Source organism: Formica exsecta, unplaced genomic scaffold (assembly GCF_003651465.1).
Source record: "Formica exsecta isolate Colony F162 unplaced genomic scaffold, ASM365146v1 scaffold26, whole genome shotgun sequence".
Taxonomy (NCBI): Eukaryota; Metazoa; Arthropoda; class Insecta; order Hymenoptera; family Formicidae; genus Formica; species Formica exsecta.
In genome coordinates, this window is record NW_021849866.1 from 1,559,278 (window position 1) to 1,579,314 (window position 20,037).

Below are 20,037 nucleotides of genomic sequence, written 5' to 3' on the forward strand. Positions count from 1 at the left end.
AATTATTACGGATCTTGCGTATTATTTTATTCATGAAGAACGTCGCTCAAGAATAATAATTGAATCGTCTGTGGAATATAAAAAATACGGCATACAAGATTTCACACTTTAGGTATCGATTATTCATGTTAAATGGCCACAAATATTGAAGGTTTAGCCGGTGATTTTGGCGAAATGTAAATTGTACGTCCATTATCATTTCCTACGTAAATTTCTTCTTCTATTGATTGCCAAATGACGGATTGATAATTATTTGGTAATTTAATTTTAATGATATCATAAAGAATGTAAATGCCACTATGCATCGTATATATATATATATATATATCGCATTTAGATTCACATATTGTATTTAAATATCTGCGTTATTCTGTATAAAAAATTAACATTATAACTTATTTATGCAATATTGTTCTAACAACAATTGTATGTTTTATATCAAAAATAATACGTGCATAAATATTTTTTCAATATTTAATATTTCTATAATCTTCATAACTATTATCAAATTTCTTTTCAGAAGCGTAAGAGATACAATGATGAAAGAAAAATTTTCTTTTACACGTCCCTGTGCGGTAACAAGACGATAAAAAGCTGAAATATGTCGGAAGATCGGCATCGTTTGATTTGCGGAGCGTAGGATGCGCGCTTAGAAAAGGGCCGATAACGAGGATCCGTATAATATCCGATCTATCGAATATCTATGTGTTCGCCGATAACGGCGATGGTAGTAGGTCTCTTCTACGTGACGGCGTTTTTGTCAGTATCGTTGTGAAACGAATTTAAGAGCTGAGGTACTCGATCGAAGATGACCCCAAAAGAAACCGTATAGTTAGGCGCGAAAAAATGATAAAAAGGAAGGCTAAGCTGAAATAAGCATCGAAAAGAGAAATCTTGGGAGATAAGATTCAAATCGTACACTAGAAAAATTGTTCTACTCAAGCATTTGATAGATTTGTTTTCGAAGCTTCCCTCACCACACATATACAACTGATTTTGAAGAATGAAGGTTTCCTTATTGGCGGAAGTATGAAGTGGAACAAATACACAGTGTGATGCAATTTTAGTCGCAAACCTCATAATATATATAATTTATTATACTAGAACAACACAGGCTTTTTTTTACGGACATTTTCCAATTTTTTTAACTTTTCTTTCCATATATATATAAATCTAAACTTTTTATAATTTAATCTAAATTTTTTATATATTTAATCCTTTTATAAATCTAAACTTTTTAATAATCCTTTTATAAAATTTTATTTTATTAATTTAAAAAAATTACCTTTTTTTTATATTTCAGAATAATTTTATGTTTAATAATTTTTTTTGTTTTTATTATATATATATTAAGATTTATAAAAATATATATTTTATATATTAAACCTTGAAAGTTTAAAGTTTAATTTAACTTAAAATCTTATTATTTTAATTAAAGTAGTGATTAATAATATTATTAGTCATTAAATAAAAACAATTATTAAAGATAAAATTATTCTGAAATATAAAAAAAAAGTTTAGATTTATATATATATATGAATATTACATGGACATTTACTAATTTTTTAAACTTTTCTTTCCTAACTTTAACTTTTTCTATCACAAACTGTCAAACTGTCAAAATTCGCATGATTTGACAGTCGCAAATAATACATGTAAAGCAAATCGCAGCGCACAGCCAATCAGCATCACGGAAAAAAAGGCTTCAATGCTTCGATATATTCGAGTTCGAGGTTTCTTTTTTAGAAAGGGATACACCACCGAATCAACTTATTCCAAAATATCAGAAAATGTATATAAACTAAATCTCAAATCTTCAAAACGAGGACGTTTTCTTTTTAAAATTAATGAAATTAATATATATATATATTTGTATTCAGAAACAAATTCTTATTTATTACAAATTCGGTGAGCAAATCGTAAAGACATAAGATTATTTTTTCTATTTCTTATTTGCATTGATTAAATTGTACTGGACAACGTCAATGCGAAACACATCTACAGCGAGAGTATATATATATATATATATATAGATTTAAAAGGAGCTACCTGCAGCTTCAAAGAAAGAAGGAAGAAAGAACGAAGGGTGTAACTTCCCATTCCTTCCATCGGAATGCACGCTTTGTGTTGTTTAGCATTCGCATTCGTTGCCTCCTCGTCGCACGATTGCCTTTGCGGAGAAGGGAAACGAGATGAATCAGGGTCGCAAAAGTACAGAAGAGGAAGGCATACTAGACACGTGACTGGAAAGTTGCGGAGAAAGGAAGAGAAAGAAAGAAATGATTTGTTAGATGATCAACGGAAGAGGAAAGTTATATCATACATCCTTTTCCTCTATCATTTTTTCTATTGTCAACGGTTATTCTCAAGAAAATCACGGTCGTTCTGGACCACCCTATATATACATGCACGTATGTGGAGAGGGAACAAGCGGAAGAAGAAGGAAGAGAGCAGGATGGAAGGGATATGTTCGTACCGCAACTATCAGGGCCGATCAAAAGCCTGTCGGTGCCCTTGTTCGTATTTTAGTGATGAAATTCGATGCGCTTTTCTTCGCACGTGGATATAAACATAAAATAGTGTTTGATTTTACGATGATGATTAGACAGCTATTTGTCTCAGTGATTGAAGGGGGATTTCGCTGAGATAAATCAGATATATGCGCGTGTTTATGTACTTGAAAGGGAAGTTAAAGAGAAGGAAAATTTGTTCGTAGAGATTAAATAGAGTCAAATATATCATGATTAAAATAATAAAAATCTTTTCGAATAAATTGGTTGCATTGACATGAATAATAAAATCAATAGCTATTTTAATATGATAAACTTTATTCTGCAATATTCTCGAATATATCGAGAAATCATTTCGGTATTCAAATTAGTAAATTGTTTTTGTAACTGGATGTGACGCGCTTAATCTTCGCATTATCGACATCATCATGGACATTCGAGTTAGTCATTAGGTGTAGACTTTGACTAAAAACCATGAAGCCAGCGCATATCAGATGTGTGTACGCGCGCGCGTGAGTGCGTGGTCGCGTCTTCCTGGATCGCGCGTGTATGCGGGGATTCCTTTACGGAGAGACTCAGCAGATACAGGAAAAATCGGCCGAGAGAAATCAAGAAAGAGAAAAGGAGAAGGGGCGCACGTTAGTCTCCTGTTAGGGCTGTAAATTCTTCTTTACTTCCGTTCCGGGGTAACCGTGGTGCGTCGTAACGACCGTAGTGTTATTTGTGGTGGTGGCGCGTTGTTACCGTTGTGTCGCTGCTACCTCGGTAAGCCGTGGAAGCGGTGGCGACGGTGGCGGTGGTGTTGGCGGTGGATATATATATAGTGCTGGATGATAGCGGCGGCCCGCGGAGGCGGCGAAACTGGAGCAGCCGGTGGCGATCGTCGGTGCAGCGGAGGTGCTATCATGTGCACGCGGCGGATTCTCGGACTGGCGGTCGTGGCCCTGTTGACTTTCGGCGGTCCAGCACGCGCGTATACCAACCAGTGGGCCGCACACGTCGACGGAGGAGAAGAGGTGGCCAAGCGGGTCGCCGAGGACTACGATTTTCGCTATTTGGGCAAGGTCAGTGTCGCGAATCCAGTATCCCGCTGACAGGATTCTGGATTTGCCTTTTTTTTCAGTAATTTTCGCAATCGTACGTTTCGAGCGACGCGCACGGTTGCGAAAAAGATCTTGTTTCGCATGCATCAAGCGAGAATGATCGCATCTTTGTCTGTCATTTCAACAACTGCCTCTGATAATCTCGAGTGATATCGTTTAATTAATCAACCGTGACGAAACAAAAAGATTATGAGATCAAATTATTGGCTAATAATTGATTATTAAAACGAGAAGAATCGGTTCAAATACATTTCGATTTACACAATGGTTCTTTTTTTTTTTTTTAGATTGAATAAAAATTAATTTTGAATAAATTAATTTATAAACTGAATTAATACACTACAATTACGGTACAATAATATTCTGAATATTATTTATCAATTAATTCGTTGAAAGTCAGAATGTTGCTAGATCAAACAATGGAATAAACAAGGATAATATCACCGAGAAGGTAAATTATACAATACACTCGAGATGAGGCAAGAGATTTAATGGCATGTTCTTCTGGCAACAATCAAATAAACGATCTACGCCATTTAGTTTCTGACTCGATTAATATACAACATTGACGTTAAAATCGAGATTTATTTACTTGACATTATCACTTACAGTAAATTTGAATGCAAATTCAAATTACAGAATTTAATTCTCTATAGAAGGTATAATAATTCGATATTGTGATGAGAGAGAAACGGTTTTATACTTTAATTAAATTCTATTTTAATCATTCGTGAGAATTGAGAAGTGTGAAAATCAGCTAAAAATTGATACTTTCTCATAAATTGGATATGCAAATTAATATTTGAAGAAGAAATGCTGTTGTACAGTTGGCACGTTTTTACTAAACTTGTTCGTTAATATTAATTTCACTTTTAATAACGATATTTGATAGAGAAATGTAATCATTTTTGTCAGAAATTATTTTTACGTGATCTTTATATTATATTTTGATAATCTTATTTAGAAATCGAGAAATATATATAAATTTTTCCGCTTCTCCGCTTTGGTAACATGCAGCACTCAAAGAAAACTTTCGTACCGCACGATAACATTTGAAATCGAAATTGACAAAGAGTTGAATTCAATACATTTTCAACCAATCTCGTATGAGATTTATCTGCGTACTGAGTGCGCGCTGAGTTAAATAGTATAAACCTGATAAAACTCTAAATTGAAATTCTCATGAAACTCTCTATTATCTCATTCGGTTACGCTCGCCGATACGGTTTTCATTCCAAATGAATGCGACAGGCAATGAGTCCCATCATTTTTGCGATGAACAGCTGAATCCATTAATTTCTATTTTTTTTTTCTTGAGAAATATAGAAAATTTTTAATGGCATTTGAATTTTTAAATTGAGGAAGCGCGATTGATTTCGAAATAGACATTGACATACAACGTTGTCATATTTTTCGTGTCTTTTGCAATCACAAAACATTTCCTGTTGCTCACTTATGCTGTTTCGTCATATTTTTTTTACCACAAATATGCTATTATATATGTATTCATATAATGTATTACCTTGATTAGCTATATAGTAATTTTTGGAGATTGTAATTTGTTCGGAAAATGATATATTATGTAGAAGAGAGATTCGCGATATTTTTAGATTTTCATTACATCTTCATCGTAAAGCACACAGGCTCGACCTCTCGTTTTATTACTCAATCAAGAGTCAGCATAAAATGCGCAAGAAGCACATGATTCGGTTGGTTCATTTTCTAACAATCTTTTTAAAAAACATGTTTTAAAAATTAAAAACATATACAAATATGTGGTATGAAATTTTTATATTACATTCGGGTTTTTAAAATGTCTTTTTAGAATGAAATTACAATATTAGATCCATAGGGTCCGTTATAAAATCTTTGCTAGACTCGTATATAATCACAACAAACCATAATATTATTCAGAAATTTTCCGTAGACAATACAACGTTACAATCACGCTGTTTATCAGATAAGATAACAATTAAATCTTGATTATAATTGATTCTCCACGAGAGAAACGCAGCTGATCGCATACGCTGATGTAAGCAGCGGTGACGTGTACCTCTGTCTCAGTGACCGTGAAGGAAGGCCGCGATGTAGATTCTGCTGTCGAAGACGGAAATTGTAATCTCCGTGACAATCTCCTTTCTGCCTAAATAGCTCCGCGATAGAGAATCGAACTCGCTATCTCTTCAGTTTCCACATCGGTTCTTCTTTAACCAAGTCCAATCGATGGACTTCAATTTGGAAAGTCGCGTACCAACGCTCTGCCGAAATATCGTCGATGAAATATCGTGCTCGCGATAAGACAAAAACCAGTCGAGAATATCGAGAGGCGGAAAGTTTTCGTACGGAAGTTTTTCGATTCCTTTAATACACGCTTTAAATCACATTTGTATAATTTTATTTTGATTTTTGTTAACCTCGACATTGAATGATTTTATCTTGAAGGTGAAACCGGTTATCCTCTGTAGCTTGGAAAAATAGGATAAACACAGTTCTCTCTGTAGTAGCATAAGCGAAGAGTATATTTTGAATTAATTATTTTGAATTAATTATTCGAATCAGCAAATTATATAGGACGAGAACGAAATTAATAGATTGTTGAGTGTAAGATTAAAATAATACAATATATTATTAATATGCGATATTATTTAAATGGGAATTTATTTTATATGCATTAATTAAGCAACACTCCTCTCATCTTAATGTAATTAATTTATTATTGATATTTAAAAGTTTGAACCTTGCGAAATCACTTAATAATTATTTTTAATTGTTGCATAGTTTTTTTTTTTAAAAGTAGCACCGTTTCTGCAGATACTTTATGGATTCTACGTTTATTTGTTATAGCAATTGTAGAACCACGACAAAGCTCGACTTGTTATTAGTGCATATTGATATCGATGATTTTTAAGATGGATAATAACAGGACGTAGCAAATAAGGGGAGATAAGCGCACGCCGCCGATAAAAATGCGTTTCCGTTAACATTATAGCTTGCGGAAAATCCACTATTTAAATGGTTCGTTCGCGGAATTGTTTTTTCTATTTTTTTTTCTTTTTTTTTTTCATTACGTTAATATATGTACGAGTGGATGGCGCGATACTGCATCGACGGACGAACTCATCAACGGACATTTATCACGCATAAATCATATTCAGTTTTTGTTACTTTGCTGTAACATAAAATCACGTTCGCGATAAACAGTTTTATAACGAAAGGGGAGGGAGCACTTCACGAATATGCAATATATTAGTCGCATTAATCTTTTTTGCGGAATGTGGGGACGCACGGGTTTTTCGTGTATGTCAGCTGTTCCGTTACGTTACATGCCTCGAGTGACCTCGAATGTTTGCCGATTTTATTTTACGAACGGTTAAAATCACTTACGAAATGATCGACGATCGCGAATGCGTTTATGAACGTCTCGATAATAGAAAGGGTATACACATACATATTGGATATTCTGGCTCTGTATGTATATCGACCTTTCGTTGCGTTTCGTGAACTTGGTAATTTTCCGCGAAAAAATTACACCTTTAACATCTGCTAAATGTTTTTCAAGATAAAAGCATGTATCTATAACATGTGTCGCTGATTATGCAAGATATATATTAAGTATCCGTAAACAGAATTATTGCGAAAGTATAATAACATTGAAAAACAAACGTTGGAAAACGTATTACTTAATTGCGTATACTTCGTTTTATGTACAGATTATCATGTATATGATTAATCTTTATCTACTTTTTGTTTAATTAATCTATTAAATTGAATTTTTTTGTAAATATATACATGTATACTTTAATCTGGTATAATTACAATAATTATGTTGTCAGTCGTGTTTTAGAATTTTATTGATTTATAAAACATACTACGCATAACATAATTTATATCGAATTGATACTTCTAAGAAAATTTAATCTATAGATAATATTAAGTACACATACTTTTTTTTTAATGCAGCTTGTTAAAATTTTTTATAATTGCAGTTTCTTATAAACAGCACAGTCAGTTCTTGAAAATATTGCAATATTCGTTATCGTCAAGTCAAGTTTGCGTAAATGTATATTGCATTTATCATCAAATATATAACGTATATATTACGTATGCGGTTGATGGTTGTTAAAGTCGATAATAAATTATCATTGGGAATACCGCGCTTCTATTCGAGCATAAAAAGTTATTAAAAAGATGATTATGTACATGGGTAATACCCTAGATATTTAATAATGCATGAACTTGACATCTGATTTCGAAAAAAATTCTTATTTACGCTTTCTTCAATTTTCAGTTCATTAATATTTAGTTCAACTATGCTATTTTAATTAAACTAAACTTTCAAAAATTTTTATGTAATGAGTATCAACCATCACGATGAATGTCAAGAGTTTGATATAATTAAAATTATCTATTATCAGTCGAAATTAATCATTTAAAACTTGACGTTTGATGTTTGCACAAGTGTGTCTAACTTCTTGAGCGACCAAACCGGGCAATCACAATCCAGCTTGACGATGTATAATATCTGGGTTAAATCGAAATAGAAAATCGGCGGCAGATAAGGTTGGTAGAATGATAAGAGATAGGCTACGGGAATGAGTCGGTCGCGAAGAGATTCGTTTCGATGATAAGAATAATTGAGTGACTATAGAAAGATTCGCCTACGATTCGTCTCGCTTTTCAGATTCCTCCTGGATTTTTCTTCGTTTACTGTCGTATCGGGTTTCAAGGAACTCTCGCGAAATGAATCTCTTTTCCGAGCGGGAGTCAGATAAATAAAAGTGACTTTTTTTAAATTACGAAACTACTTTTTTTTTTTGTTTGGGGTCCGTGAAACTTTTAATCGGCTGTTTTTGGGCGAGAGCTTATTTCGTCGGACTTTCGCTGAATTTTACTTAGCGACGGCAAGATTTTATTCTTCAAGCTTGTCGAACAGCCGCTCTTTTTGAAAGAAAAGGACGTCGTCGTTTTTGGCACTTTGAGCACACGTGAAAGTATCCGAAACAATTACTCGGACCTCTTTGTCGTCTTTCTTACTTTTCTTTTGCGTCTATTCGCGCGGAAGCATTCCATTTTCATCCGGCTTTGCTGGAAATCCAATCAAAGCAAAATATATAACACGAAGCGAATTATATCGTACAAAGCGAAGTATAATTGCTAAAGAAAACTAATAATTATTTCTGATAAAAAGTAATTTTTTGAGTTAGTTAGCGATTCAGCTTAATTCAAGACTTCTTATTATTTATGACATCTAGTATATAAGCATAAAACTTAATATCAATATAATTAGATATTGATATCGATATCTGACAGATGATATCTCGAACAAAAAAACTTGTGATATTTTTCTAATATCCTGTATATATTTACAAAGCGTCAATTATATACATTTTTTAGTTAATCTATTATTTTTGGAAATTTTTTTTTCTTTTTCGTTATTATAAGCTATAATTGAAAAAAGGAAAGTTTATTCACATCTCATTAAATTTAAATATTTTCATGTTACGCGGCGTAGCGATAACTTGTGAATGCTATTGAAAAAGTTTTGCATGGCATATATCATGGTTAGTTCAGCCCCATTTTACGCAGTACCGCATTTAGCCTGATAGACGAGCTGTACTCATCGGTTTTCGTATAAGCGTGATACGTGATACCCGAAATTCCGGCGGACAGTAACTGTCCGGGATTTTAAAACTAGTTAAAACTTGTCCGACCTGGACAAGAAAATACGAGCCGTTAAACAGATCCGCTCGTTGAAATCGCTGCCGCGTACCTATATCTGGCTATGTACGCTCATTTTATCCGCGATAAATGCGTTATTACGCCGTCATTTAATTTATTGCTGTTATAATGGTCTCGAGTCGCGCGTCGCGCAGAATCGTCATCACGGCGGCTTTGTCACCTCGGATTTTAACTACAAACCGATGTTGCTCACTTTAACAACGATACCGGTCGGCGTTTCTAAAATGTCCACGTGTGAGTGGAGTTTATTATCTTCGTGCATTCAGGCCAAAGAAACCGCAGACAATGTAACATTTAGTAAAACCGGTTCTAACGAAACGCGAAAATCGCCGGTGGTTTCGTCTTTCGTCATCGTCGATCGACCGCAATGAGAAGATTATGGGTTTTTTTTTTGTAGCGATTTGGTGCAATTACTAAACTTGAAACAGGTATCCTACAGCCTTCCACATGATGAGATTTTATTAAACGTATTTTGAAAGATTATTGTAAAATTCGATATATCTGTAATTATATCTACTTCAAATGCTAAAGAGAAGGAGTAGAAAAAATATAGAAATATGCTATACTTTTTGAAATATGGGTTACGGTATTATTATCCTAAAGGAATCATTTTAAATAAGAGAGAGGTATAATGCTGCACACTTACGGTCATAACGGAAGAATGCATTTCCTATTAAATGAATGCTTCAGACGCATTTCGTTTTAGAATATTCTGCGAATCGGTGAAAATGCGCAAGTGCAAAAGAGCATCGAGTTCTCGTATTTGCAAGTCGCCTGCACCCTTGCCACTTGGAAAGTAAAGGGGTGACTATACTGCATTAAGTGAACGAACACTCGAGCGAAGATAAACGCGGCCTTTGTCTCTTACGAGTTCTCATGCTACCTCAAGATCAAACGATAGAATGAATGTGCAAAAAATCGTAATAGGTTTTTATCGTTGTGCGATAAAGAAAAAAAGCACGCTTAAAACTTGTAGTTATACATAAATTTCTAGTTCAATTCTAATCCTTGCACCGACATGTTCTAAAAAATGTCATTTTTGCCTTTATTCTCATAATAAATTAATATCGAAAAAAAAAAACGGAATTTAATTATTTTGCTCGTCTTAGTATAAGTTAATCGAGGAAAGAAAATTTGTTGAAATTCACATAGCAAATAAATTAATAACTCGAATTAATGATGCACAGTATTTTTTGTTTCTGATTTTTTGTTTTTTATTGAGTTTAAATGACACTATATATATATTACAAAATATAAGTTATATGACATCTTTATTTGGCAACTGCTGCGTTCACCGCATTAGAATCAATAAAATGTATGTAGCTTCTTGCGTCGATTGATACTGTTGGTTTTTCTTAATGAATGTTTGAACAATGATTAGAAAATAGACGAGTCGACTAGGTAGATAGACCCGATTCGTTGTTTTTCTCTTTGTGTGATATCTTGATGACATATCTGCTTAGAGACTCGTTCCGTTACTAGATCTATCAAATTTTTCATTACACATTGAACGCTTTGTTATATTTTTATTGATTAATTAGATATTATTTTGAATACTATACTTATCTCTTTTTCTTGAAACGCGTACGAATAATTCATTTCTATAGAATTTTTACAAAATAGATTTTGAAAGTAGATCAGCTCTCTAAATTTGTGACGTAATTAGCAATCGAAAAAAATATATGATGCTTTTTATATGATGCTTTTCATACGATGCTGTATAGTAACATTTTTTTCCGTAATTGAAATTGCTTGAAATAGGAAGGAAGCAAAATAGTTTCAGAGCACTCACACGCAACATCATGTTACGAAACATCACGTACTTTTTATAAAACATGACACTCTATATACAGTTCTAAATTTATCCAATTTACTTTTCTGTTATATTTGAAGTATAAAGCGCGAGAATTTTATCTTATCACTGATTTCGCCCTATATATGTCTCATCAAACTGAAATTACTCAATTCATCAGAAAAAAGTGTATTCGTGCGCTTCTAAAAATCGATTTTTCCTTTGACGCAAAATCAAATTTTATTGTCGCTTGACATTCTGGCTACAAGTAATTTTCTCTTTCATCGATCTCCCTTTTGTTTAATAACAAAATTTCGGCCAGCGACATGATTCAGGAGCAATAAACCTTGGCGCGTTAATTGGACGCGGGGAATAATTCCGTCGCATTTTTCGACATTTCCGGTACTTTACGATATATAAAATAGAAAATGTCGCGTTTTATAATTTTTTTTTTTATACGGACGCCATGAATAAGTCAATAACCCAAGAGACTAGAAATTTTTTATGAGGTTTGTACCTAATCTTATTTTGCGCTGTGTGTCGGAAGATGATCGTCAATTTCGCCGCCACCGGAAGTGAAATTTTATAACGATAAATTTTTGTTTTAGCGATCTGACTGATGCTGTTTAGCATAACACGTTTAGTGTACCGTTAATCTATCGCGATTTTATCATCTTTGGTTTTACATTTTTGATTCTACATTTCTGATTTTTATAATTCATGAATCTTCATGAAATATCTCATTGATTAAAATAGATAGCGAAAGTGAAACTTGTGTGAATTAATTAAAAAAATTCTGCGGCACATAATTTTTTCGTTTTTTAGTTTGTTGAAATTTGTTAAGTAAATGGGAGTGTCAGATCTTTTAAAAATATAAAAAGGAGGAAAAAGATACAATTTTGTTATCGTTTATCGAAATCGAAGATTGATATAGTTAATGAACGTATCGCTCGACAGTGTTCGACGCCTTTTTTCTCGAGGGTCTGCCGACGCCGAGATGTCAATGGCCACGGACCCCACCGAGATCGTCCACCCATCGCAGACATTGAGAAGCAACGAATCGTTAAAGCATGTCTGCCGGTAGAAATGGCGGGGTTCTAGCTCGTGGAAGATCTTTCAGTCTAGACATTACCGGAGAGAGAACAACGCGTGAGAAATTCAAGTTGTAGCTAGAAAGGGATGGGATGATGGAAGAAAAGACGCGGAATGCGGGGAAAAGAGAAAGAAAGACGCGAACGAGAGGGAAAGATAGCGGATTGACCAGTTGAAATTTTCCAACTTTTTCGAATTCTTTTGCTCTTTCTCTTCTTCTGCAACTCTTGATCTTTTTACGCGACTTTGAAGTTTGTCTTTGTGGAAATGCAAGAGTTTTCATTAGATTCAAAAATCGAGTCTTTCATAACTCTAATGACAATAGGAAATGTCTTTTCTATGGATATTTTTTAGCTTCAGGAAAAGCATTTAAGCCAGAAAAATATTTTTTTTCAAGATAAGATCTTGCCCCGGCAAGACTTAAAAGCACGCTAAATCAAATATATCCGGAAGCAAATGTATAATTTTAAGATCAACGAAAGAAGTAGAAGAAAAATTTAAATTTTGTTAGGATATTGTAAAGTAATAACAACAAGCAATATTTCTCACCATACACGTCATGAAGAATCTTCCGGAGATGACGAACTCCTCAAATTTGAGCACGTCATTCATTTTCCATCGGCTTTTCTTTTCAAACAATGTCATGTCTCGCCATTATTATATTCTCACGCGGAATCTCGATCGGTCCGCCAATCGCTCGCCCTTTATCGATCACCGTCGATGGAACGTGAAGCGGTCCTCAACACCAGGCACCACGACACAATGGCCATCGCCTTTGGAAGTGCGAGTGTTACCGCACTTAAAGGCTAGATGCATTTCCGACCGACATGTCGAAGTGCGCTGATCGTTGGATCGAGTGTGTGTCAAACATTAGAGCCGGGTGTGTCCAGATGCCAATTTAGAGCCTGCTTTAAACTGAGTCTAATGGATGTAGGGTAGAGTAAAGGACTTTTTATGGTTTACCGCAATAATCTAGATTTTTCGATATAAATGATAGCTGGGATTTATCAAAATGTTCGGGTCGCTAAGCATTCGTTTATATAAGCAAGAAACATTTATAATGCAATGTACGTTATAAATTTTTTAAATTTGTTAAAATTGTATGGACATGTTTTATATAATTTTCATTATTATTTTAAGTTAATTAAAGAACTAACTCTTTAACTCTTTTAGTATATTTTGGTACATTTATTTATGTAAATATATACGCACATACATTTACAGAGAAACGAACATATATAAAAAATTTTAATTAATAGCTTTGCAAAAATCTTAAATGAAATATTTAGGATAATTAAAATAGATACAATATCGAGTACGGATGTAAACTAACGTAGATTATGGTTTAGACAAACTTCGCAAACTTGCGCAAAATTGTTCTGTGTCGATTATATCTCGTTTCATATTATATATATTATAATGGTTGACATTGATACATTGCATCGGGGCAAAGTATCAATTGTGGTTAGCGTTGCGGATCAGCCTTGCACTTGCGAGCAATTTTGCAATTGAGAATCGTGCGGAGAACCACACGAGGATGTGCGTCACTTGAATTGCACTCGACGTACTTGCGGATGCAGATTTTGCCGGAGTATATTATGTAGATTTCAAGATATATCGAGGTACTTTTCGATGTTTCGATTTCGATATTGACTGTCAGTGTCGTGGCATCAATTTTGCTATGAGTACGAGCTCACGTAAATTGCATCCTTCGTATGCGGTGTAGAGTTTTCCTCTTCATCCAATATCGTAAATATACATCTCGGCATTAGCGTCATTCTTTGAAATGGATTCTAACCGCGTCATCAATATTGCATAGTGTGTTCCTAGAAAAAATGACATTTAGTAGAACTAGAAATCTTTGTTTTTTACATTCTGCAAATGTTAATAATGTTGGTTAAATTTGTTTTGAATTAATGGAAAGATGTTAAGAGTTAGTTATAACATTCTTTTCAATTTTTTCGCGTTTATCTTTAGAAAATATTTTGTAATTATTAATGATCAAAAGAGTTTATATAACTAGAGATGTTTTCGTTGATATAGTTTGCTGTTTTTTTACATAATTAGTTTCTTTATCAGAAATGTTATTGTCATCATTATTTTATCGAACGAGTTTGCAGCTATATTTCTGCTTGATTTTGCACTGTGTTCAATTTCACATATTACACACTTACAATACTTATTGCACAATTTTATTATATTTTCTTATTGCGTAGGAAATTATGATTTTATAATATCATTAGAAAGAGTATCAACTATATAATATTATTATCGAGTATAACTTTGTCTGTATGTACATACATGTATGTATATACATGTATGTATGTATAATATAAACAGAGTTAACATTTTAATAAAATTATTTTTTCGAGCGATCTCGTTTTACGTGTATTATTATTTTAATATGCTTGATATTATATCATTCGAAAGTTTAGCAATCAATTATATTATTGGAACGATATGAATAATTAATACTTATTTCATTTTTTATTACAGAATATTGATATGTGTACAACAAATACAAATCACGTTACGAATTATTCTTATCGCTGAATCTAGATAAAGAAGGCGAAAGAAAGAGATATCAAATCTACATTTTTTTTTTTTTTTTTTTTTTTTTATTTGAATGGTGTGAATTTTCTGAAGTTATTCAGCGCCTGTGATTCAGTCGTAAAACAAGATATGAATTGCGCATTAAAGTTTATGGTACAACGAACTCTTGTTCATTCGCGCCGTTTAATTTTCTCTGCGTAATGCGACATGCTCGACCTTTCATCAAAATTTAAAGTCCGCGAGTTCTTCCAAGAAAGCTGGTATGCGTTCAGTTGTCTTGCCTTAATTGGGAGCCTTTTCAATTCTGCTCAATCTCTCCCTTAATGTCTCCCTGACGACAATTTTCGTGGAAAATAGGCGCGCTCAAGCCGGACCAGTCTGTCTTGCGTCTGCGAGAGGAATTGAGTAATCGGCCTCATTGATCCGGCTCTCCTCGGTGCAATGACTCTCTGTGGTTGCGGCATGCGCGCGCGCTGAATAGTATGTATGTATATATCTGTGTGCCGAGCACACGCACGGCACGATTCACAAAAACTCGGGCCGAAATAAATTTTGTTAGGAACTACAGTAAGAGAGAGTACCTCATATAGACGAGTATAGAAGCAAAATTTCTTTCTTTTTCCTTTATTCCTAATAAAATTTAGAAAGCACTTTATGTATATATATATGCATATAAATTTAAATATTTTCCATTTTTCAGAATTGAATTAGAAATAGGAACTATATTACTTTTTGCTACATGCTTTTAGATAAGACGCTGCAGAGTATAACAGAAATTTTTATATTCTTTAAATTATATTACTAACAATAAAACGAAATTATTTCGTTGTCATAATACAGCTGGATTTTAGTTAGAAAGGATAAAAATAGAAAACAATGAGAAAGAAATAATAAAAGAAACCGCAATAAAAAAAAAGTGTTACTGGACTTATGAGAAGGTGGAGATAGACGGAGACTATATGAAATTCACACAGTAGCAAAGAGGTTATAAGAAATATTCATGAGGGATTTTGCTGTCACTTCGTGCCTGTTTTAAGATTATGTACATAAACACAGTAGTGCGCATACACGTGCCTATATATATGTGGTCCGTTGCAAAATTATATTTACGTTAATTGTCTTCTTTATTAGAGATTATTCCATTGATATATATTTTGAATATTTATAATATGCAATTATAGTTCTCTAAAGAATATTATTTTGAATTTTGTTCTATGTAGAGTCATACATAATACGAAAAGAAACCATCTCAATCTTCCTTCGGTTAATATTTCACGGCCACAGTGAATGAATTTTACTGTATTAATGAATTATCCAGGAAAGAGACAGAGAAGAAGGGCGCCATTAATCATTTAAATTGCCGCTCCCTTTAATCCGCCCGCAGACGCTTGCCCGCGACAAAAATATAATCGGTCTGAGTTACGAGCGTAATGCATTCCATAACGAGTAATCGTTTGACCTTCCTCATATAATTCATTATGTCATATTTCATGCCTCACATACGTATATACCTCATACATAAGACAGTCTCCGGTTACGTAGAATAATCTTACTTTTTTATCGAATTTCGAGCAAGTCCCTTGCTCGTTTTATTCTTCGTATTTTATTATCGATCTAAAAAAATAAAATAATCATGTGAGATAAACTATTCGATTCAATTGCGATGCATTCGAGCTGTAAAATGAGATATGAATCGCATCAACAAACACACACATGTGTTCTTTATCTATCACTAATAAGCTTTTAAAACATTATTAATTACATTATTGATGGCCGTAATATTATTATACAAAAGCGTGAACAAATTATATCTAAAATGTGTAGATATATGATTTCTGTATTACATTATCATATTATTTACAAATAATACATACAAAATACGCGAAATTATATATGACTGTGCATTAATATTAAATGTTCAAATTTTAATACGTGCGATTTTAAATATTAAAAAGTCTATTATTTATTTATTATTATATGCTAATATTGAATTTTAAAAATTGATTAATAGGATACATACTTAATGAATTTTTGTTAAAAAATTAATTTCTAAGTTCATCAAAGCTTTCGTACTTTTTTTAAAAGAGTGATGGTAATTCCAAGACAGGCTTTAGAGGTTACTAAAGAATTTTAAAAATTTCATGCAATTTTTGCAACGAATAAATAATTTTTTCCTTATAATAACATTATGTATTATAATCGTCGGATTAAGACATTTTCAAGTCACAAAGTGACGAACGATTTCTTCCCACGGGTTTAATGACTCACTGATCTACATAATGCAGGCGGCCGGTCGCGCCATAATTCAGAGAGGTCGGAGATAAGCGCATTTATCGACGAAACTGAGGGAGATTCATCTGGGATAGACGCCTTCAATTACTCGATGCGGCACTCTCAACGCGGCGAAACTTCACGGCGGTCTGAAAAGAGCCATCTTTTATCCTTCTATCCAAGCTACATTGTGTTCCTCTACCATTCTCCATCGCACGGCACGATATCCCTCTTTCCTTTATCCTGACCCTATACGGCGATTATGTCGAAATATGCGGCTTAAGCTGCACGTAGGGCAAACCTCGTAATTATTGGATAACGAAAGTAATCGGAGAATGAAATTTTTTTTTATATCCCTCTTCTTTCTTTTGAAAGATTATAACTTTTTCTAGATTCTTTTTGAATTATATCCTCTTATAACATATTTCGTTCAAAGGTCATATATATAGAATCATTTCTCTTCCAAGTATGCAATAATTGATTCATAATTATTCTCAAAATTATAATTTACAAAATTTTGATAGACAACATATTTATATAAATTTTCAAATGCGAGATGAGCAAGTTAATCTTGCAAAGTTATTATATAAGTAACCCTAAAATATTAACAATATACTAAAAAGTTGCGACAAATTATGAATTTTCTAAAAAAAAAAGAGATTTATTAATCTTGATCAGAGAAGATAAAATTGAATTAAGATTAAATTTCATGTAATGTAGAAAATCGCTCTGACCATTTTGCACAAGCACGTTTACCATTCCCGTTCTAAATTTCTATTACTTTGTTTAATATTAATGATGAATGTCCGCATTTGAAATCTTCCGTGCTAGGATTGCGGTATATTTTTTTTTTTTCTCTTTGTGCATTTATTTCCGCGTTCCACGCAGCTTCGGCGCGACGGCGATGAAAATCCTCTTCTAGTTATCAGTCTGCGAAATCCTCTTTTCGAATATTTCGTCGGGATAGACGACACCTGTTCGGAGTAAATTTCGAGTGCACGCGTGAATATTCGTACGGCCGTCGCGATTTTACTTGCTCGAGGCAGTCGAGCGTGTCTTCATCAATCACGCAATACTAGATTGTAATTATCGTGCCGTAGACTTTGGCGGAGATATTTCGAGCTGTTGCAATAATTGTACATATTATGTTCTATCGCCCATTTTCTTAGAGTACGTGAGTCGTAATAAGATATTTTGAGCCGTTAACATTCTATGAAAAAATTGATACTATAATTGAAATATTTCTGTTTTTAATTTTAATATTATTTTTTTATCATAACAAACAATGACGACGTTATAAATGGCGATTAAAACGATACGTTAGAACTACATTGGAGAACGTGAACATACATATGTGCACGACGCGAATTACGTTGGATTACCTCTTCTCGAGGGGAAATAATTGCTCTTCGCGAGCCTTCTCTTGCCGGCAGATTAGAACGAATGATTAGCCTTTCCATGAGGCACCTGCTACAACCGATTATGCGTACCATAGAGTATGCACTGCTATTATCTTTGATCGCGAGGATTTAAATTCATATCGATTTAAGCGCAATTAAAATTTATTTAAACACATCGAGCTAATGGTTAAAAGGGTATAATCTTGATTGACATAATTTATGATGTAGCCTAACGAATCCATAACAGAAAATTAAATGCTCATGAAATATCATTTGAATGTTTTTCCAATTAATTATATAAGAGCTTAATTAATAGTTTTTTATATGAAAATTTTTTAAGGACAAATCATAAATAATATCCAATGTTAAATAGGAACGTTAAACGCTTCTTATTAACAGACAAACCGGCCGTGCAAATTAATCAATCTCGATTATCCTCATTTCGCGTGCATCACAGCGTTTGATATTGATGTTATATTATTTTGATTTTATGATTTATTATTATTAGAACTTTCTCTTACTATGGCTTTCAAGGGGCTTTTTAAAAATCGTGATATTCCTGTCTTTCTTATTTTACTTATCTCTAATTACTAATTGGCGCAGTAATGGTACGAGTGATTTTCTCTCAGCTATGATAATGAAATGTACTTTCTCAAATACACGAGGCGTCGTCGTTGGGACTTTACACCGTGCATACTCGTTGCAGTACTTGGTGCAGCAGCAGCACCGGCGCGGTCGCGTAATTATCCGGGCTCAGCCGTTCGCTCGCCACGGTTACGTGCATTCGAGAGACCCTGGTGCAACGGCGAGCCCGCGGTAGAAATAACAGCACCGGTTTCCGTAACCGGCATATAGTTACGTAGCTACGAGAACAAGTCCGGAGGACCGTTTCTCGTTAACGTTACGGTCATCGAAACGAAATGCTCACGAACGATCCACGGTCGGGTCAACGAACGAAAGGGATTAAAATGTCATCGCGAATAAATCTTGTTTTTTTTTCTTCGAAACTCACGCGGAATGCATGCGAAACTGCGAGAAAATGATGCGGAGAGGTGACATATCGGCGTTACTCGCTTCGTATGTAATTCATGATTCTGCGATGAAGTTTTTGAGCTTCAGAAGTTACAAAGACGCACGAATATTTTATTTGATGCCACGGTTGTGTCACTAGTTCTGATAAAATACATCGACTTTTATACATTTAATCGTGTCAGAATTCTTTTTTGAAACGTATCAGAAATTCGAACTTTTTTTTAAAAAAAGTTAAAATTTTCTCTATCATTTATATCGAAATTCTAAAAGTGGAACACTATCACATAGATGATATTTTGATATCGATACATTTTTTTGCTTCTTCTATATTCTATTTCCGAATTTGCAATGTACTTTAATAAAAAATAAAAGATTCGAGAAGAGAGATTCGCAGAGCGTTTTACTATTGCTTTCCGCCGCGATTTCCGCGCGCTGAGCGTGCATAATCCAATGGGCACACTCGACACGATGTATTTATAAATGGTACACAAACCTAGAATGAGAGATAGAGTAGGTCGAAAGAGAGAAAGAGCGAAAGGGAAAGA

General features: G+C 33.7%; 1 protein-coding gene across 2 annotated transcripts in view; it reads left to right on the forward strand.

Annotated features, from left to right (window-relative positions):
• LOC115236688 (furin-like protease 1) overlaps nucleotides 1-20,037 on the forward strand; it is a 216,999-nt gene that overhangs the window by 12,187 nt on the left and 184,775 nt on the right. For both annotated transcript variants that reach the window (XM_029809291.1, XM_029809292.1), the window contains exon 2: nucleotides 3,005-3,574. In XM_029809291.1, coding sequence (XP_029665151.1) covers nucleotides 3,341-3,574 — 234 coding nt within the window. In that variant the 5' untranslated portion in view covers nucleotides 3,005-3,340. The remainder of the gene's footprint in view (nucleotides 1-3,004; nucleotides 3,575-20,037) is intronic.